This window comes from Xiphophorus hellerii, chromosome 7 (genome assembly GCF_003331165.1).
Source record: "Xiphophorus hellerii strain 12219 chromosome 7, Xiphophorus_hellerii-4.1, whole genome shotgun sequence".
NCBI classification, from domain to species: Eukaryota; Metazoa; Chordata; class Actinopteri; order Cyprinodontiformes; family Poeciliidae; genus Xiphophorus; species Xiphophorus hellerii.
This window is the reverse complement of record NC_045678.1, coordinates 30,299,575-30,321,551: the sequence shown is the minus strand read 5'-3', so window position 1 is coordinate 30,321,551 and position 21,977 is coordinate 30,299,575. Positions and strand designations below refer to the sequence as shown.

The following is a 21,977-nucleotide window of genomic DNA, read 5'->3' as shown; positions in this document are numbered from 1 at the left end:
ACGGTCCCTTCCAGCACCTGGAGAACTTTCCCACAGTTTCCAGCACACCTGTGGTTCTCCCTGAACCTCCACCAGTTTCAGACTGGGAGGCCAGGAGGATGAAATGTGCGCCAAGCAGAAGCCGTCTGTCAAACCTGGGAACGCTTTCCTCCGCTTTTATCTGCTCAAGTTCGACCCGTCTACCGTCCGGCAGCCGCTCAAACTCTGTAAGTTACCGTTAGAAACTTAAATGATTTCAATGTAAACTTTTGTTTTTATGCATTTGGAAAACTTTGATCTACAAGATGCAATCAATTAGAGTTAAACAGGAGACACATTCCTGGTGTGTTTTTACTCAGCAAAGCCACTGGAATCCGTCCATACAGGTGAGCAATTACTCAGACCAGCTTGTGCAAGTCGAAGGCAGCGCAGCAGGATGCATGAGGCGTGGAAAATTTAATACGCAGAAGCAATAATCATCCTGTTTTAGATGTAAATCTGTATTAAAATGAATCCACACCAAAGCAAAGCAAGGCCGAGGTGGTAATGATGACAGTCAGCAAAGAAAAGTTCAGATTCCAGGCGATCTGCAGCAGCAAGTGGCAAAGATACGGAAAAACAACGGGGTCAAACATTATTATGATTCCTTGAACAGGCTGGGAGAGAGATAAAACATATTCATTACTGTTTTTGTTTAAAATCATTCTTGGGTAATGGGATTTTACATCTTTGAAAAGCAGAAGTGGAGCCTCCCACACAACCAACAGGAATGCAGCAACTGGTTTCCGTATGGTGAGACGACAACAACCACTTGTTACTTCCAGCAGCCATTGTACAGCCCATACAGCGGTAAAACCAGCTGGCGCTCAGCTTAGGTTGCTTGGTAACGGGCGGAACTCGGCTGGGGTTGCTAGGTAACGACAGAATGCCCGTGGAATGTGGCTTAACAATCGGGAGGTTTGTGAAGCGGCTCTTTTTCCAGGCACCAAAAAATCTTAACTTACTGCCAGAAAACAGCTGACAGTAAGTTTTTCTCTGGGTGTTTTCTGGTTTTTCTCGGTGTTTTCTGGGTTGGATTGTTTTAGAATCAGTAGAAACCCAAACGGAAGAATAAAAACATGCAAAATTTGGATTTTTCAAAATAGTTCTCCTTTAATTAAGCCACCAAGCTTTTGTGTAATGTTAGTTCTCCAAGTGTTGTTTTAATTTGCATTACATTAAGTCCGAAGTTTTGCTGGGTTTTTACAGTTTTTATATAAATAAATGTTAAATGTATCTATTTTGATGGACATATTACCATCAGTAATATGTTACTATAGAAAGGTATTTAATCAAAACCCTTCTATAATTTTGTGAAAGGAAGTTATTTTCTGTTTAAAAGACGTGTAAAGAAACATTTTCCATAACTTTCTTCCCCTAAAATCCTAAAACAAATAGAACTGTGACTTTAGTGTAGTCAAATTAAATCCCAGGTTACTGCCACCAAACTTTAGCAATTCTCTCCCTTTATATACATTTTTAATGTTTTTAATAGTTTTTAGGTATTCCCCACACCCATCATATAGGAATAATTTACAGTTGTTCTTGTTTTGATAGTATTAATATACTATTACTACAACATGGTGTTCTAAATCAGTTATAAGATCAGAAAATAAGAGGAAAACAGATTTACAATTGCTCGGTTGTAACAGAAGACGGTGGACGACCAGATTCACCGGTTGGGTAGGATCTGGAAATCCAGTAAACAACCTCAACAAGCCTACAAAGAGGAAGAAAAGGAAAAAAAACAACCCATCTCATTCCAGCTCCGGCACAACCTGGCAACGCGCTGCCTCAGCAGGTTCTGTTTTTCTTTTTCACTTTCCAGGGAACAAAAGAGGCCGTTTTTCAGCAAGGAACCTCCTGCAGGAGGAAGACGGTTGCTCCAGCGCCCTGGAGATGTTGGTGATGTGGCCGTGAGTTACGGTGGATCCCGACCCGACAGCCAGGAGCGACGTTTGGATCTTCTGTAATCCTAGGAACTCAAAGACGAATAGAAGAAGAATCGGACTTGATGCTTTCAGCCGATTGGCATTAAGACACTTGCTCCACGGCGATCGTTTCTGTAATCTGGACTTCAGCCGCCACCTCAACGGGGCTTTTCTGCTTCTCTTGATCCTCCTCTTCCTCCTCCTCATCCTCACCAACATCTTCGTCGTGCTCCGGAACCGCCAGGCCAGCCAGACCCTCGCCGTTGATCTCCGCCTCAACGCTGGAGGACTTCCCGTTGACGGACACCTCTGCCTGGATGGTTTCCGTCGTGGTCGGACTCAGGGTCTCCACCACCTCCTTCATCACCCCTTCCTGGATGTGAACCTCGCCTGAGGGAATCTTACCACCCAGACCGGTCAGCGCAGGGATATCCACATGGGTTTTTTCAACAGGGGAATTTATTTCTTGAGCGGGCGCATCCCCATCTCTGACCTTCTTTACGTTGAAGGTCATTGGGGAAATCTTGAAGGAGGAGGCCCTGGCGGTTGGAGACTTGGAGTGGCTCGGGGTGAAGCTCTTCTTGATCTTCTCGCGCTTCTCTGGAGGAACAATCTTGGAGGTGATCTGGTTTACCTTCTCGCCGATCTTGGCTTGTGTGAAGACCTTCTTTAGGCTGTCGACCTTCTTCAGACTGGAGCGTTTGAACCGGTCAGACCTTCTTTCGAATTTGATGGGGGAGACATCGTACTCCAGGGAGTCGCCCTCGTCTCGTTGGGACGCAGCGCACGCCAGGTCGGGGTCGTCGTCTGAGGACAGACTGATCTTCTGGAGCATCTCTTCCTGAGTGCGGCTGCCTTCAATAGATCCTGTGATAGACGGAGCCGGCTGGATGGTGGACTCTGCGTCATACTGGCTTGGTACGGGAGTTTTGGGGGAGACCACCACGTTGGCAGGGATCTCATTGTCTTCCTATTGGGGGACAGAAGAAAGAGATGGATGTTAAAGGAGATAGATTATGCTCCCTTGAACAGCTTAGGATAGGTTTATGGATGATACAAAACATGTTTTTTACACAAAATTAAGTTTTTAGTCGGGTGAGTCCTGCCTATTTTGAGCTGTTTAGGGGCATCCTGTCACTTTAAATCCAAATAAGATGCTGCTGGCCTTCGCTCCAGCTGAACATTTACAATCACACAAACAGATGCACAATTATACAAATGTACATCTTTGAAAAGCAGAAGTGGAACCGTCTACACAAAAAACAAGAATGCAGCAGGTGGTTTCTGGATGATAAGTCAGTAACAAAACTCGGTGTACAAGGGCTGCTGGAGAACAGCAGCCCTTGTACACCACATACAGCAGTGAAACCAGCTGACCAACCATGCTGGAGCTCAGCTCGGGTTGCTAGGTAACGGGCAGAACTCGGGTGGGGTTGCTACGTTACATTCAGGAGGTTTTTTAAGCGAATATAACAAAAATAACATTTCTGATCATGCCATCAGTTGTGTGTTTTATTTACCATCAATAACTGAAACTTATCCAGATGATAGATCAATGCCCACCCCTACTTTAAATATTACATTTCAGTACATAAATCCCTTGAACGTAAAGTTGAATATCTCTATATTTAAGGCGGGTAATCTCCGCCTTAAGAAACGTTGACTTTGTGTTTAATATGCTTTGGCATCCAGGCTCGGTCTGAACAGACCAGTCTCTGCATGCCTTTCCCCTGAATTCTGAGAAATTTCACTCGTTTCTTTTGAAGGATTCCAACACGTCTCTATATCGCACAAACACACCATAAACAGAGACGAGCTTCATATCCACCATTTGACCGGCTGCCTGCTCATCTGTGCACAATCAGGAAATCAGAAGCATGCAGGCACCAACAGTCTTCTCCTCCAGTGGGGATTTATGAGCTCCCACTCCTTTCTCTGGCCGAGTCGGAGCGAGGGAAGAGCGGCGGTGCAGATCCAGCGACTGACATACTCCAGTGAACATGTGAAATGCTCATAAACGAACGGTGGGTGGATCACCTGAGGTTCAGAAACCTGCTGTATTGTAAATTTCACTGGTTTATAGTCCACATCACATGTTTGGGTTAACTAACTGACCGATTCAGCTGGTTGACTGTGAGACCGGCCACATGACTCACAGGATAAAAGGTCAGACTAAATGGAAACAAAATTTAACTTTAATCTGGATTTCACTTCCATCAGGACTGAAAGTTACAGAGATTATAGAAATATTTTACAGTAAAAACGAAATAAAAAACACATGAATGGATGAACAGATGGATGAATGTCTTAGTTAAAAGATAAAGTCTGAATCTATTTTTCAGTCTTTTCCAGGCCTGGAGAATCCTTAACCTGAGTCATGGAATTGACCGTCACAGAAATTCACCAAACTTTCAGATCCGACGTTTTTTCTCCTGAAATTCCTTCATCCAGAATTTAAAAAGAACTTTCCAAACCTCCAGAAACATTTAACCCAGCCTCTCTACACCATTTCTGTTTTTATTTCTTCACAGTAAATCCATCTGCTTGGTGGGAAAAATGAAAGAACCGAAACTTTAACCCCGTTCCCCGTCGCTCTGGTAGGTGATGCAACCTGCATGGACGGACAGAAAGAATGCCTGCATTTCAAAGAATGCCTGGCAGCTCATGAGACAATCCCAAAGTACTCCCAGCATGTTTACAGACCAGGATGACTCATTTATTCATCAACGTTTGTTCTTACCTGCACCTTATAAACATTTAAAAAATAAAAACGCGCGCACACTGCGTCCTGTTTTTAAAGCGCTGGTATCTCCTGGCCGGATCTAAAAAAAAAAAATCCAGCTATGAATCAAGGCTCCGGTGTGGGCCAGGCATGTGAGATATCTCCCAGGTAAAGAGAATAAATCTGTCAGTGTGTTCTGAAGATGGGGCCAACCCAAACCCGGAGAACAGCCGTGAGTTATTAACAGGAGAAAGAACAATAAAAGCTTTAGGAGGAAACCTGGTTTAGTCAGATAACTCCAGCAATGTAAAGAAAATCTGGTCCAATCTGATATGTTGTTTTGTAATTTAAGAACCAAGCCAGCTAAAACATCCTGGAACATTAATTTCTGGGTTTGAACCAATAAATCTTTTTTTCTCTTGGTATTCACAGCTGCCCCAAAACAGTTGAAATCCACAAAAACTTGATTTTTTTCTCTAAAAATACTCTTACGTATGTTTTTATAGTAGTTCTAAACACCAAATATACATTAATGTGCATTAATACACACAGTGGAAACTATGTTAGCATTGGAAGCTAACAACAACAGTGTTCCGTTTTCCCGCTCCAGAAAGAACAGCCAATCAGCATCAAGGAGAATAAATGGCACTCCTCGATTGGCTCCCTTCCAAATGCCAGACCAAATCTGCCCGAAAACAGATAAAACCCACAAATATTTTATTTTTTTCCTCAAACTGTTTATGGTTAGCATCAGGCTCAAAACATTTTCTCAAATATATTAAAATGGTTTGTAACAAAGACGTAAAAATGCTTCATTTTCACTTTAAACAACCATTCATTATCTTTCAAATTGTTTTGATTTCATATTAGCTCCTGCTGATATTGCTAGCTATAGCTAATGGTGTTAATGCTAACTAATGGTGCTAGCTCCTAATAATGGTTTTAGATACTGCTAATGGTGTTTGCCTTAGCTAATTCTGTTAGCTTTAGCTAGTAGACTTAGAGCCTTCAAAAAGTGTTATCTAAAATTAATAGTCTTAGTGTAAATTAACAGTGTAAGTTCAGTTCTAGCTCTAGCTAATGGAGTTAGATGCTGCTAACAGTACCAACTCTGGTGTTAGTACCGACTAAAACCAGTGTTGTATAGTAACGAAGTAAAAATACTTCACTACTTTACTTAAGTATATTTTGGAGTACTTCATACTTTCCTCGAGTATGAAAATTTTTGATGACTTTCACTTTTACTTCACTATATTTCCGAACTTAATTGCGTACTTTTACTCCGATACATTTTCAATGTGTGGTTTAGTTACTCGTTACAAAAAAGCGAGAGAGAGAAACGCAAGTGTTTTGACCCCACCTACTGATTAGCAAGTAGCAAGTAGGCTACCGAACAAAGTCGGTAGCCTACTTGCCTGGTCTTGTTCATCACCACCAATAGGATACACCTGTTTCGCTTCTCCCATTAAACACAAAGCAAGTCTCGCAATCAGTAGCAGCCACATGGAGGAGGAGACGGAGACCACAACGACTGCAACTACGTCGGACACGGCTCCAGGGGAACCACCAGCTGGTGATGAGAGCCCATGGCCTTATTTAAACACAATACACTCTTTCGTGGGTGTTAAAGATTCGTCGTACCGCATGCAGTTTATGTTATTCCTGCCCAAAGATGTGGAAATTCTATCTTACAAAAACTCCCCGTCCAACTTGAAGAAACACATCGAGGTAACGTCTTATGAAATGGTTATAATCCTCCTGTTTCAGTAACTATAGCTTGGTCACTAGGAACTATTGTGAAATCTTGACCATAAATGAACTTTGTTTGGCATTGTTTCAGTTCCACACGTGGTGTATTTAGCTTAGGCCTAATGTTGACTGTAGCAGGCTACCTAGACTCCTCTGTTCAAGGGGGGCAGAAGCCATAGCAATAGCAATTTAGACAAAATTTAACGAATATAGGAAAGGCATGCAAGTTCAAAACCAGGTTTACAGATGCCAATAAGCTGCATTTCCCTCCCAATTCTTTTTTTCTTTTGCATAATGACCAGTTGTGTGCACCACCTACTGACTGTAGCATTGACTGATTCACTGATTTGTGAAGTAGAGTAATCGTAACAGATCTTTTTCTTCATGTTGGCCGCATTTTCTGTACTATTTATTTTTCTCATTTTCAGCACTGACCTTACTTGAAGGGAAAACTTAAGGCTTACAAAAACTTTGTATTTCTGTCCTGGAGGGTTTACTAAGAAGCTGGTTCAGTTGTAAAGCCGGTTAAGTTAACCTTGTGCTATAGGTAAAGCACCTAATTTTCTTAACTAAATGATGCCTGCAGGTATATCTATTAGCAGGTTTAATTTTGCCTGCACTTGGTTGTGTACATTATTTTAAGTGTATTTGACAAGTTTACCAAAATATAAAAAATGTCATTCAAACTGCATTTGCCTTGTTTTACTTTTTACTTGTACTTTTCATTACATTACTTGAGTACATCCATTTTTACAGTAATTTCCATACTTAAGTACAAGAAGTTTCAGATACTTTAAGACTTTAACTCAAGTAACATTTCAGTCAGTGACTTGGACTTTTACCAAAGTCATATTTTGGAGAGGTACTTGTACTTTTACTTGACTCTGAGATTTCAGTACTTTATACAACACTGACTAAAACCATTAGTTAGTACTAACTAACTAATGGTCAGTTAGTACTAATGGTGTTAGCACTAACTAAAAGTTATTGCTAAACATTAGTTAGAACTAATACTGTTAGCTCCATTAGTTCTAACTAACCAACTATGTTAGTGTTAGTTAGTTAGCGCTAACTAATAGTGATTTAGTGCTATTAGTTAGAAGTTAGTTAGAAGAGCGGCTTTCTGCTCTTTGGCTAATCAACCTCGCTCTCGTTGCTCAAACAAATGGTGTTAGCATTGATCCTGCTAATACCATTAGTTGGCTCAATGGTATTATATCCTGCTAATAGTGTTAGCTTTAGCCAATGTGTTAGCTTTAGCTAATGGTGTTAGATCCTATTAAAGGTGTTAATGTTAGCTAATGTTTTAGCTCCTGTTTGTGTTATTGGATCCTGCTAATGGTGTTTGCGCTAGCTAATGGACTTAACTTGTGCTAAAAGTGTTAGCTCAAGCTAATTTAGTAAACAGTAGTTGATTATATTTGTTTCAGTGAAAACTAGTCAGTTTTTCTCAGTCCAGATGTTTTGTAGGCTGTCCTGATCAGCCTCCATCATCTTCACGTCTTTGTTTTGTTTGAATCCACTACAACCTTAAATTAAGCAAATACTTTTAGAAATAGATTTTTAAAACACTTTTGAAAACAGAACTTTTAATTGGCCTTGACAGCAGCTATCTGTCCATCTGTTCTTTCTACAGTTGGACACATTGCAGCTCCAGCCACACAGCGGAAACGTCCGATAATCATCAAAAACAAACAGTCACAGAATTAAAAGTCAGGATATTTTTAGGCTGTAAACAAAAAGCAGGAAACTGGCCTGGAGGAGAATGTTATGTTTTCAGCTTTTCTCCTTTTATACAGCGGATAAAATTAGATTTGAACAGATTTTTCCTCAATAAACATTTTTCTATTGACACGAAATTCACACAAAACGTTGGAAACAATCCAAGCAATCCACAAATATAAAGGAAATGAAATTAATTTAACCGCCTGTGAGTCAGGACTGGTTTTAATCAGCTCCACTCTAACAGGTTATTATGAGGGAAACAGTTTATTTTGCTTTCCTGCATAAGGATGATAAGAACTTCACCGGTGTCTGGTGGAACCGCCTGTCGAGGGAACCTCAGTCCGGACATGTTGGACTCTGACTGGATCAGGTTTGTTCATGAAGAAAAGCTACTGGGAGCAGAAACTGAAACTGCAATAGAGTATTAGGGCATTAAGGAGTAATAATGTCATGATAATACTAGATTAAAGTTGCAATAGTAGAATAAATCTGAATAATACGTGAATAAAATTGTAATACAAAGATATTTGTAATATTACAAGAATGTAGTCATACAAATACTTCAATAAAGTCGTAATAATAAGACAATAAAGTAACAATAATATGAGAATAATGTAGCAATAATACAGTAAGTCGTATTACTGTATTAAATTGTAACTATACAAGAATAAATTCTCAGTAATACAAGATTAAAGTGACATTACGAGAATAAAGTCGTAATAATCCAAGAATAAATCTTAACAATCCGAAAATAAAACTGTAATAATACGAGAATAAAGTACCGTAGAACTTTGTTCTTTTGTTTTTACAATGTTATTCTGGTAATTAATATTTTTCATACTGTGGCTCTAAAACTCTATTTTAGGCAAACAAATCCAAACTTCGTCCACTTAAAGGTCGACTTCCTGCAGACAACCTGCTGGTTTTCCTTCAGCCCGTTTTCAGCTTTTTAAACAACTAAACTGTAGAAACGAACTTGACCCCAGTTTGACCTTCCATAGTTTTGGAAGAAACGCCACAAACAGCATTTTCCTCAGAACCACGTGACCCAGGACCGACTGTTCGCTTTCTGATGTTCTCCTGGGAACCTCGTCAATTATCCTCTGAGGACGGACTCATTAGTGACGACGCAGTTTGTCTGTCAGACACAGGCTTTTGTTTAAAGAAAGAAACTCTTTCAGGAGAGCAGAAAAACAACGATAATCCAGGCTGACAGCAGAGAGCAGCGCGGTTACGCAACCTGGTGTTTATCAGCTGCATGGTACAATTAGCATCTAATGGCTGGCTTGTAAACGGACGCTCATCAGGGTGTGGCTCAGTGGATTCACCTTTCAGATAAAGGGCCATTCATGTAACTGTACACCTTTAATTTAGCTGTTTTCAGCTGAAACATCTATTTTAAATGAGCAGGTGTGTGAAGGAAGGAGAGCAACAGCAGCCGCTTCGCTTCCATCACTGATCAATTAGTTTGGAACATAATCAAACCTGATCAAATCCAAATCAAACTTTGTAAAATAACTCCAGTCTGCTCTAAACTGATACCAAATATATTATGTAACAAATTAGTTTAGCATATTCAAAACAAATAAGGAAAAAAGGAGCAAAAGAGAGAAAGTAATCAAGAATGAAAGAAACAAGGACAGAAATAAAGAAATACCAAACAATTATTTAAAGGCAAAGATTTTTTTTGTAAACGTAACCGAATCAAAAATTTGTTTGTAATCATAAATCAAAACGATGAATCTCAACTCCTGCCGTTGGGCTGGACGTCCGGAGTCCAATCGGAAGTTTCAACCCTAAAACACAAAATCCAAGTTGGCTGCCGCGTATACAAGTCCAGAAATTCAGGTTCATACTCAGAAATACATGATCCATCTCAAACTGGACCAACAACCATTTAATTCACTAATTCAAGTCCACAGTTTCATATTTCTAGTTGCTTTTTTTCTTCAGATTTTGAAGTTTTACATCAAATCAATCAAAATGTCCAGCTGCTGTTCACAGACAGCTGTATCCAGAAAGTTGAGTGGAAGGACAAAGTATGAGCCACCACACACCAGCGTATTTAAAAGTATAGTTGGACTGTAACTGTTAAATTTTTTATTGGTTCTATGTTTTGGGTTTTCTTTAGCTGCATCAAAGAATCAATAAGGAAATTAAAACTTCACGTGTGTCTAAATAATCTGCGTTACACACGAGTTTAAACTTTACGGCTCAGGCAGCCAAACAGATAAACTTTCTGTTGATGTTTTTATTTGCTGCCTTTTAGTAAGAACCAGACAGACAGGAAGCTTTAAATGAAACAGAAAGAACGGCTGGGCGGACATCTTTCTTTCCTTTCACCGTAAGTCGCTCTCTGACTCCGCCTGTCTGTAACGCGACCCGGGTCATCCAACGCTCCAACCAGAACCTTCAGCAGGAACAACGGCTGCAGCGCCTCCTGAAACCAGACCAACCGTGAAAATCTCCCCTCATCTGCAAACATTTTGACCAGAACCATCTGTGGACACGGGAAGGAAGCAGGAAGGAAGTGGAAATCTGGGATTTGTCTATGGAGCAGAACAAACACGATAAGCTCCGTGCACACGGAAAAACACAAAAAACACGGGAAAAACACGGAAAAATATTTTAAAAATACGGGAAAAACACGGAAAAACACGGAAAAATAGGAAAAAATACAGTAAAACACGGAATACGCTCCAATGTATGCAAAACGTTCTGAACCAGGCGCCATTTCTCTAATAGCTCAGGGGTATGCAAACTTTTGGTCACTGCTTCAAAATTACTTGTGTGCAAAAAAAATCAAAATCAAGTAAAAAAAAGGGATATAAATTTATTTTCAGGACTTGGGTCATTTTTTTTCCGGTGTTTATTATATTTAGCAGAGTTTTAAAAAATACAACAGTAGCTCAAAAAACTTGTTTTTTCTAGTTATTATAAAAACCTGGTTATAAAAAAATTAAGACTTCATCAAAAATAATGAGAATAAAGTTATATTCCAAGAGAAATGTCATAATATTACAAAAACAAAGTCATAATATTACTTTATTAATAAAATAAAGTTAAAATACTACAAGGATAAAGTTGCATTATTCCAACTTTATTTTTGTATCATCCTGATTTTATTCTCGTATTTTTTATTTTTTTTAGTGTGGTCCTAATGCTCTGTTGTAAGTTTTATTATTAATCAAATAATTTTTTCCTTAACAGAGCAGCTCTGAGTGACGGCTTGTGAAGAAAACCAGAAACTTCAGTCTTGAAACTGTAAACGAGACAAATCGCCTCCCAGAGACTCGTGAGGTCACGGCGTCACGATGTCACGGCGTCACGACGTCACGATGTCACGACGTGAAACGGCGTTACGATGTCATGGCGTCATGATGTCACGGCGTCACGGTGTCACGATGTCACGACATGAAACGGCGTCACGACGTCACGGCGTCACGATGTCACGACGTGAAACGGCGTTACGATGTCACGGCGTCATGATGTCATGGCGTCACGATGTCACGACGTGAAACGGCGTCACGACGTCACGATGTCACGGCGTGAAACGGCGACCTGCTCAGTTAATGACCCCGAGTCTCTGGAAATGAGGAAACTGGCGAGTTCATCGGCCTTTCTGCGTCGCCATCATGCAACACGGCGGCCTATTCAAGCCCGTCGCCATGGTGACGCCATGGCGATGTAATCTTGGAGCAAACCATTATTTTACACATCCGGATCGTGATGTTTAACTTTCTGTGGCATCAGAGTAACGTGGAGCTGCAGCTGTTTGAGTTTTTATCGCTTTAACTTCCTGATCAGCGTCACAAAAGTTTCACAGCTGGTTTAAAATCTTTTTCTTTGTCAGGAATGATGGAAAAACGTTTTCCGGAGTTCCGCGTCGACATTCCTCCACATTTCCAGTTCAATATGTCAGTAAGCCGCAGTGCAGACCCATTCTTTTTCATATCAACCGTTGTTTGATAAGAGCAAAGCAGAGATAATGTTGGACAATGCTTTTGGCTTCAGGGCAAGATGGCCGCCGCAAAAGTCCAGGAAGTTATTATTGTTCGTTTTTAATGTTTCAGACGGAAGTAAAAGGAAAACCAGCAGAAAGCTGATTGTGTTTCCCTTCCTGACAGGAACGCCGAGGCTCCGGGGAACCAATCAGAGGAACGAGATTCACACTCAGAGTTGAGCAGGAAGTTTGTCAATGTTTGTGTTTGGATGAACTCATTGAATCGGCTCTGACTTTCTAAAGCTACAAACAAAACAAACAAAACTCCTTCAGTGACAGACTGCTGCGTCCGAGGCGCACAAAGCAGCGTTAAGGCAGATCCTTCCTCCAGCAGCTGGGACTCATTTCTGCTGGTATTTCCACATCTTTTAGTTTCATCTACTGTAAATAAGTACTAAGGTGGTGGAGTACTAAGGTGGTGGAGTACTAAGGTGGTGGAGTACTAAGGTGGTGGAGTACTAAGGTGATGGAGTACTAAGGTGATGGAGTACTAAGGTAGGGAAAAAGATTACAAGAACAAAGTCATGATATTAAAAGAAAGACAATCTGAATAATAGAATAAAATTGTGCAACAAAGTCATGATAAACGAGAATAAATTTGTAATTTACAAGAATAAAGTTGGAATAATACCATAAAAACGTCAAATAAAAATAAAGTCGGAATATTGTGAAAATACAAGAATAAAGTTGTACAACAAAAAGTCATATTATGAAAATGAAGACATTATAATGTGAGAAAAAGTCATGTGAAAATAAACTTATATTATTACTACTTTACTCTTGTATTATAAGAATGAAGTTCTATGACAATGTCAGAATATTACCAGAAAAAGTTGCTATATCAGTAGAATTCAGTAGTAATTTTATGATCACAAGAAAAACTTAAAATGAGACGTGTTGAGTCTTATGAAGCTATATTTTGGTTTTATTAATTCTTCAGATTTTAACACATCATTAAATTATTTTCTGCATCAGGATTTCAAACGATTGAGCAACAACTGAATCCCCAGACCTGCTGCTCATGACTATCAAAGCTTTTCTCTCATTAAAAAACTTTTCCTAATAATTTTATGACCTTCTTCAGGGAACATTGTTATTTTATTTTTAATAAAGCAGCTTTTGTAAAGTTTATAAAGATGATCCTCAGTTCCACATTCCTTGGATCAGCAGATATCTGATGTATGTTTCAGTTTGAATGTTTCTGAATGTTATTCTTTAATTTGTTTGTTAAAACTTTTTTATATTTGTGTGAACCTACATGCTGCTTCCTTATTTTCCTCTCTGTGGGACAATAAAGGACATTTTTATTCTATGAACTGTTTTAATCGGGTCTCTATTAGAACCATCTACTGGAACCTAGCAAGGGTGTACTTACTTTTTTATAAGATTTTAACAGTATTAATTATATTATTTTAATAAATAATGATGGTTTTGAATCTGTTTTATGTTTTGTTCACTTGACTTTCAAATTAAATGCATTTTTTAACCTGGTAAAAATCACAATCATGTGAATGTCCAAGAATTAAAAGAAGGTGTACTTACTTATTTTGCATGACTGTATGATATGATATCAAGCCAACTATTTTAGTTTGTTAAATTCTGTTTCTGCTGACATTTAACTTGTGTTGTGGAAAAAATAACTTTAACAAGAGTTTGGATGAGAAGAAATAAGAAATTTATTAAAACCTTGAAAGGTGAGAACAGAAATAAAGAGTCAGTCAGTCAGTCAGTCAGTCAGTCAGTCAGTCAGTCAGTCAGTCAGTCTGCTCTGACCAACAGTGGATCTGGCTCCTTTTATACAGGGGTCTCAAACTCCAGGCCTCCAGGGCCGCAGTCTTGCAGTTTTTAGATGTGCCACAGGTACAAAACACTGGAATGAAATGGTTTAATTACCTCCTCCTTGTCTAGATCAGTTCTCCAGAACCTTAATGACCTAATTATTCTATTCAGGTGGTGCAGCAGAGACACATCTAAAAGTTGCAGGACTGCGGCCCTCGAGGACTGGAGTTTGAGACCCCTGCTTTTATAGGTTCTGGTCAGAGAAGAGAGACTTGTTGTCCATCTGTGTGGGCAAGACCAACACAGATGGTCTTACCATTTGTCTGTTGTTAAGGAAAGAGGGTTGTTCTTTCATGCTAATGAGGGCAGAAAAGTTCTGGGTTGGGGAAGTAACACTTAGATAGTCTCCAGGATCAAGAAGCTCCTGCTGTTACATGACACTGCAGAGGTCAATCTGAGAGCAGCTTGACCAATCTCATGATGAGACCATGTAGAAAAACCTAAAGCAGAAGAGAATGGTGAGGAGCACATTATAAAATTTTCCATTACACTGGATGTGAACCAGAAGAGAGCAAACGGGTGCGGACGTGGGTTCAACCAGCCTCGTTAACGAGTTAATACCAGAGCTAAAACCAGAGACATGCAAACTATGAGCCGCCCAAAACAAAGACGCTCTGTTCCCGGTGGAACAAGCTGCTTCACAGCGTTAATGCATCCCCATTTCTACTGTAATTAAAATGTAAAAAACGGCTCCTTCTCAGAAAGCTGGAGTCCTCACTGCAAAACGTTGGACGTCTGCAGAGGAAGTTCTCCCAGGCTCTGTAACATTCTCAGGTCTTCTCTGTGTAATTCAAGCTGGAGTGTAACTAGAAGAATCTGCAGCTATAAACTTGCATTTGCCTCCAAGACAGAAACAGTTGAGCCGACTGGTCAAACCTGAATGCAGGAAGGCTCGTCTGCACGCATACAGTCTGCAAATTTCCTCAACCTTTCCTCTTAATGCTGCTGTCATCACAAGAGAAATGCAGCTCATACAAGATATTCTTTTTTCCTTTCTTTGTTTCTCTGCTCATCATTTTTCCTTCTCTATATTTATCCTCAGCTCTGCGTTGTGCCGTAAACCCAGAGGATTATCCGAGGAATGAACCCCAAAGGGAAAGAAAGAATGATAACAGAGCAGGAACGTAGTTCGTAAACAAACTTCATTGTTCATTTGGAGAGCACGCCTTAACAGGCTGAGAACTCACTTTAACAAGGAGAACAGGTTTATTCCCGCTAAAAATACACAAACGTATAGAAAAAAGTGCAGAAAACTCACTTTTTCTGCTCTGATGGCACATTTACAACTTATTGTTTTTACATCAAATCTGCAATTTTAACCCAACCTAAAATAAGTCACTAGAAGCATGTGAACACCCTGAAACAAGTTATATATCACCATGAGGAACATGAAACAAACGGAGGCTGTAGCCTGCAGCCAGCAGCCTGCAGCAGCCTGCTGCAGCCTGCTGCAGCCTGCTGCAGCCTGTGGAGGAGGACCCGATTCCCACACAGCGTCTGCACCATCTGCACCACGCAGCAGCAGCACAGACTGTTTCCACACAACTATTTCAGCTTCACAGGTACAAAGGCGCCAATCTGATGCAAGAGAAAATTACTATAAATCCTCCTAAAGGCCAAACTTCACTATCTTTGTCTTTTCACAAGAAAAATATCAAACTCTGAGTTAAAAGCAAAGAAGATTGAAGAAACAGGTTCTGCAGAATAATTTTACTATGATCACTGAACTGGAGGTCACATCCTGAGAAATCTGGTTGGTTTAATCTTTTTATTTTTTAACCTTTTTTAGTTTATAAATGCGTCAAGCGAACAGAGTAAACGGTTAGGGTTAGAGAGTGATGCTTTGATGCAAAAGGGAGGATAAAGTTTTAATCTTTTAATTACGAGTTGGATTTAAAACTAATCTATGAAGGAATCTGGAGCACCTTTTTTATTTTATGTTACGTGCAATTAAAAAGTTCAAACAGTCGAGTTTCTTCGAAAGAAAATCTGAATCTTGTCTAATGAAAAACCGTCACCTTCATGTCTATTGAAGAAATTTTCATGATTGCATTTGAAGTCCATTTCACCCTGGAAGTCTGCAGACGCTGCAGCATCAATTTGTGCAAAACTTGGCAACATCAAAGTCCTCTAACAGAGAACCCACACCTACAGTTCCTTCATTTGATCTGAATCACTTCTTCAGTTTATTGACTGGTTACATTTTCTGCTGGTTTGAGGGGTTTTTTCAAGCTCAAGCTTGCAGCAGTCACCTGGTAGCTGAGCAAAGCCACATTCACAACCTAAACTAACCACTAGAGTTCATTTGGAAACGTACCAAGACCATCTCATCCAGAAGGTTGTTTTCATTCAGACCCAAATGAGACGAAAACAAACCAGAGTTTGTTTTAAATGGACTAAACCAGAATATCCTCAGTTTGAGGCAGAGAACCAAACCTTTGAACGTCCTTTAAGGAGTAAATCTACCCAATGAAGCATTCTTATCACTTGTTTAAAAAGTTTTCTTTTCTGGAAGAAAATGCAACTACTGTGGAACCAAACATGCTTCACCATCATGTTAGGACATTAAATCCAACAGCGACAAGTAAAAGTTTGACCAACAGGCTTTTTCAACTCCACTACTTAAAAGACAATGAATGGGATTTATGAGTTTCTTCCTCTGTATTCGAGGCTGACTTGAGTGAAAAGATTAAACAAAGAGGGAAAAACAGGCTTTACTTCCTTCTTCTGAAGCTGGATTTAGCAACAACCTTTGATTAAGTGTTGATGCACAAAGCATCATGACGGTTGGTAACAAAGCAAACAAGAACAATGACAGGAGCTTTATCTGTCAGTGCAAACCTCTGAACTTTCCCTCCCAAGAGGTTTTTACTTCTAATCGAGCCTCCTGCTCTACTTAAATGCAATCTGGCATCCTGGATCTTCTGAGAAATAAACAGCGACAGGAAAAGTTATGATCGGCTCAAAAATAAATGACTTCTGTTGCAGGAAATGAAATTCATGCAGACTGAGGCAGGAAAGCACAATAAGGTAAACAAGCCAGTAAAGCGCAGCAGTAATTAAGACCTCATTAGTGACTTAGCAGAGCGGGAGACATCTTTGTCCAACTGGAGCGGATATGGACCTCCCCGTTTCCACCTCAGCTGTCGCATACAGGAGCACGACTGTTTGGGATCAATCAGGAAGCGCTCCCGCCCTCCTCCGCTGATGTCCACTGGCCTCTGTGGTTTGAGTTTGGCAACAGATAAGTGTTATCAAAGCTCGCAGGGAATCAGAACAGGTGGTAGAACAAAAGATGAGGGCAAAAACTGAGCTACATCAAAGCAAAAGCTAAATTGAGGAAGCAAAATCTGATGTTAGGGGCAGCAGGAAATGATGGGTGCCAATTAGAATCAAGAATAAAAAGGAAAAAAGAAAAAGAGTTGCACTCTATTCTATCAGTCCTCCCTCCCCTCAGGCACAGTGAGGCTCTTTTACAACCGCAGTAACTGCTGCACCTCTGAATTTTTGCAACTTTTAAAATTTTTAACACAAAATTATGTTGGGTTGCTAGTGGATTGCCGCAGCGCCCCTACCACCAGGCATAGCAAATTTTCTGGTGGAAACCCTGCAAAAGCTAAACTGAGGAAGCAGAATCTGACATTAGGGGCAGCAGAAAATGATGGATGCCAATTAGAGTAAAGAACACAAAGGAAAGGAACACAGGGCTGCTCTCTGTTCCTTCAATCCTCCCTCCCCTTGGGCATAGCAACCGCAGTAACTGCTTACACCTGACCATCAAACGGCATTGCTGCATGCATGCAACAGCAGGTACTTGGCCTTACTGCACCCGTATGCAGACACCGCATGCTCGGCTCACAGAAATTAAACCGAGGCCGAGCAGCTTAAAAAACAACCAGAGAGGAGAAAAACCGATAGACCTGCAGACCGGCTTAAACAGGTTAAGGTTCTTGGCACCTGCTGCATTTGAACAACAGAGCTTCAGTACCTGGGAAACCAGATAACAACGGCGGTAAAGAGCTCTCTGTGGCTCTGCCTGAGTCAACAATGCCCCCCTCCTTCTTTTACATGACACACACACACATTCAACAGGATAAAAACCGACGCTGACTCCTAGTAAACCGGCCTATATCAGGTTTTATGGCTTTAGTGGCGACTACTGAATGACCAGAGGAACTTTTTAGGATTTTTATTTATTTATTTTTCCAGATCAGTGACTTTTACCTCCACAGGTGAAAGGAAACAGCTGAAGCTGAACATCCCGTCTAAACCCAGGAGTGTGTGTGAACGCCTGCTGCAGCCTGTAAGCAGATCCAGGCAGAGTCAGCGTCTAAAGCAATCCTCTATTATCTCCTGCAGCTCCGTTCTCAGACACACCCTTCTTTTCTGGAGCACAGGGACAAGCTGTGTGTGTGTGGGTGTTGCTGGGCCCTAAAACTTGTGAATACTGGGATCATGTTGTTCACCTCTGCAGTTGTTGGTCGGAGGTCCCATCAGGCGAGTTTCAGGCGTAAATGTGCGAAGCTTTGCAGCTGGACGCACACATCCTGAACACACCCACGACTCCAGGCAAATAGGAATGCAAATGGGACTCAAACAGAGCAACATGTGTACCAACGAGAACCAAATCGCTTTGAAGTTACTCTTTATAATTTAAGAACGATTTCCTTAAAAATCGATTACATTCAAAATGAAAACCGACACACTGTTCCCACTTTACTTCTGCAACAACCAAAAGAAATCACAACCAAGCGGATCTGACTCTGTCCTTCAACGTCATGAATGAGTTGAAATCTGATTCATGAGATTTCAGCAGAAAACAATGAGACGTGGTTGTTTTGAGGGAAAATCTTGAACCCAGGACTGCTTTAGCCAAGCTCTGGATGCTCAATAACTTAATTTTTATGAACCATTTCAGAGATCTTGTATAGTTTTTTTTTTTTTTGCATTAATAGGGGAAAACATGCCTGTTTAAAACAACATGTCTATAACCTTAACCACTGAAAACAGATTGGAGCTGACAATCACATACTTTACTACAGCACGATTAAAAACAGGTACAAATGTTTGACCCAACATTGGACCAGATGCTGGAACATAACAAACCACAAATAGCAGAACTCTCCAAATACTTGAGACTCCATCTAAAAATGCTTACAGCTGCCAGTTTTATCAGTTCAAACACCAAACATACCTTAATGTGCATTAATAGTGGACGCCATCTTGGCACGACCGCAATGAAACTGGTAAGAATGTAAATATAAACTCTAGAATTTTATAAAATTAGTTTCTGCAGATGTTTGCTGCTGCAGAATGAATGCAGCTGATTAAAAACTGGATCATGTGTGGAAACCATTTGAAAGCCTGTACTGTTGTGTCCTGAACTCAAATTAAGTCATAAACTGACTTTCCTTACAAACATTTGATCAAATTGTTTTGAAAAAAGGTACTAAATGTACGAGTCTCACAAATTGATCTAATATGAGCAAAGGCAATCGACCAAAATATGAGAGAATTTAACAGGTTGAGAAATAAAATATAATAAAAAACACACATTATAGTAGCAGATTATTTAAATATTTGGTTCTGCATTTAAAGCTGCAGTATGTAACTTTTTTTTTAAGTTAATTTTTTTTTAACATATTTGTTAAAATTGTTTCAATGTCAGAACAGTTTGTTATGAGACGATTTGTGACAAGATTTGTTTTTCCCATTTCCTCTTGGAGCAACTATTCCTATCTAAAGAAAAAACAACCAATCAGAGCCAGGAGGCGGGTCTTAGCGCTGTCAATCATTCTCATGTTTGCTGCTAGTGTATGGTGAAGCTAATTAGCCTTAGCGCTCATGACAGACTATGTCGTGGTAATGATTGACAGCAGTAAGACCCGCCTCCTGGCTCTGATTGGCTGTTTCTAGTTCGCACTGAGAGAAGACAGAGGAGCTCCATCTGTTCACTAATTATCTGTCACAACAGGATGACAGTTTCACCAAACATGTAAAAAAATTTTAAAATTTCATAAAAGTTGAAGCAGCTGTTTGACCAAAACTCCCAGCAGTGTCATCATGATTCATCATGACAGCTCAGGCTGAAACAACAACCTGGCTGCCATCGGAGTAATCACCAGGTCTGCTGTTTTAAATAGATCTCAGAAACCGCAGTCCTCCATAATAACCTGCTGCAGTTTCACAGGTTCTGCCTCTCAAATGGCGCAAACTGAATGTTTTGGTGCAGCTTTTTTAAAACCGACTAACCTGGAAGATGAGCACTTTGAAATTGTTCCTCTTCAGCAGGTGGTTGTGGTTGGCCTCCAGCTTCCTCACCTGCACCGCCTGCCTGTCCAGACGCTCCTTCACCTCCTTCACGTTGCCGTTGACTTTGCGGGAGCGCTCCAGCAGCTTGTTGACGCTGTTTGCGGTGGACAGGTGGGTCTTGGAGAGGCGCACCACGTCGCCCTGCACCACCCGCACGGCGCCCTCCAAGTCGGACTGCCGCTGCTCCATCCTCTGCTGGTTCTCCTGCACCGCCTCCATCATGTTCACCAGCTTGTCCAGCAGCGCCACCACCGTGATGGCGCTCACCTGGCCGGGCGGGGAGGGCGCGGAGGCCGCGGCGGGGCTCAGGGGCCCCCGCAGGCTGAGCCGCTTCAGGGTCCCGGTGGGGGTCGGGGAGCAGGGGGCGGAGGACGGGCTGATCTGCAGCTCCGTGTTGTCGGGCTGCAGCTGTGGGAGGGTGTGGGTGCTGCCAGATACACTGACCGACACGCTGCCGGGCTCTGCGTGGGACCCTTCGTCTTCCATGGCTCCTGAACTCAAACAGTTCCTCTGCAGAGGGGTGGGAGGTTGCTGTCACTCTGCCGGGCTCCGCAGCGACTGCAGGCGGGCTGAGGAGCTCCTTGGAGTGGGTTCGGCCTCCACGCCCCTTTCTGACACGCACAAACACGCCGTGACCTTTTTCAAACACCTCCCCTGCGGGCTGAAAGGAGGGGCCGCGTTGCTAAGGGAGACGAGCAGGCCGAGCCCTGCTGCTGCTGGAGAGGAAATCCAGACCGACTGATGGGAGGTCCGGCTCCGTTTGGGATCCTGGCTCCATGGATCGGCTCACCTAAAAGAACCGGTTCTTTTGACTCACAAACGGCTCTTCAGTCACTTTTCTAATATAGATATAGGAGATGCAAGACGGTGTGTTAGAGTCATTGTAGATAGATTAAAAAAAGAGTAAATTTCTGCCAAAAAATTAAAACCTTTTGAGATTAATCTCAGAACTTTTCTAGGAAAAACAAGATAATTTCTGAGCCCCTAAAGATAAAAAACTCCAAAGTTTTGAGATTAATCTCAGAAAGATTCTAGTTTGTTGGCGGATATTTACTACGCCTTTTCTTTTTCTCCGAAGAGTTTTTGAGGCTCGTATTTTTTCGACAGTAGGCAGACAGGACGGAGGGGGGAAGACATGCAGCAAAGGCCGTCGGGACCGGGAGTCGAACCCGCGACGTCCGCGTTGAGGACTAAGGCCTCCAAACGTGGGGCGTGCTAACCCTGCACCACCACAGCACGCCCCGACTACGCCTTTTTAAAACATCTACAACAGCCCTAATACATCATCATAGAGTTGTGACCGAAGAATCACATACACACATTTACACACATACAGTTTTATAAACTTTCATTTGATTAAAGTTCAGCATCTATGTTGAAGTTTTGTTCTTTGACTATAACGATTCTTCAAGTAGTTTGATGTTTATATTCACCCTGTATATTGCGGCGCGTTAGCATTAGCTTCTACTTATTACTTCGTTGGTTTAACACTTTAGCGTTAGCTTCTCTCAGATACCATGTTGGTATACCGCTTTAGCTTCCTCTAATTACTGTATTAGTGTAGCTCTTTAGCATTAGCTTTCTGTAAATACCATGTTGGTATAGCATTAGCTTCCACTAATAACTACAATGTTTTAAAACATTAGCATTTGCTTTTGCTAAATACCATGCTGGTATT

The 21,977-nt window shown here is 41.1% G+C and overlaps 1 protein-coding gene across 1 annotated transcript; it reads right to left on the bottom strand.

Moving 5' to 3' along the window:
• Positions 1-1,033: 1,033 nt before the first annotated feature.
• Positions 1,034-20,883, bottom strand: cavin2a (caveolae associated protein 2a). The gene is made up of 2 exons (XM_032567365.1): positions 20,240-20,883; positions 1,034-2,919 (listed from the first exon to the last, which is right to left on the bottom strand). Exons 1-2 carry the CDS (start codon positions 20,783-20,785, stop codon positions 2,053-2,055), a joined length of 1,413 nt encoding a protein of 470 aa, XP_032423256.1. The 5' UTR covers positions 20,786-20,883; the 3' UTR covers positions 1,034-2,052.
• Positions 20,884-21,977: the final 1,094 nt, after the last annotated feature.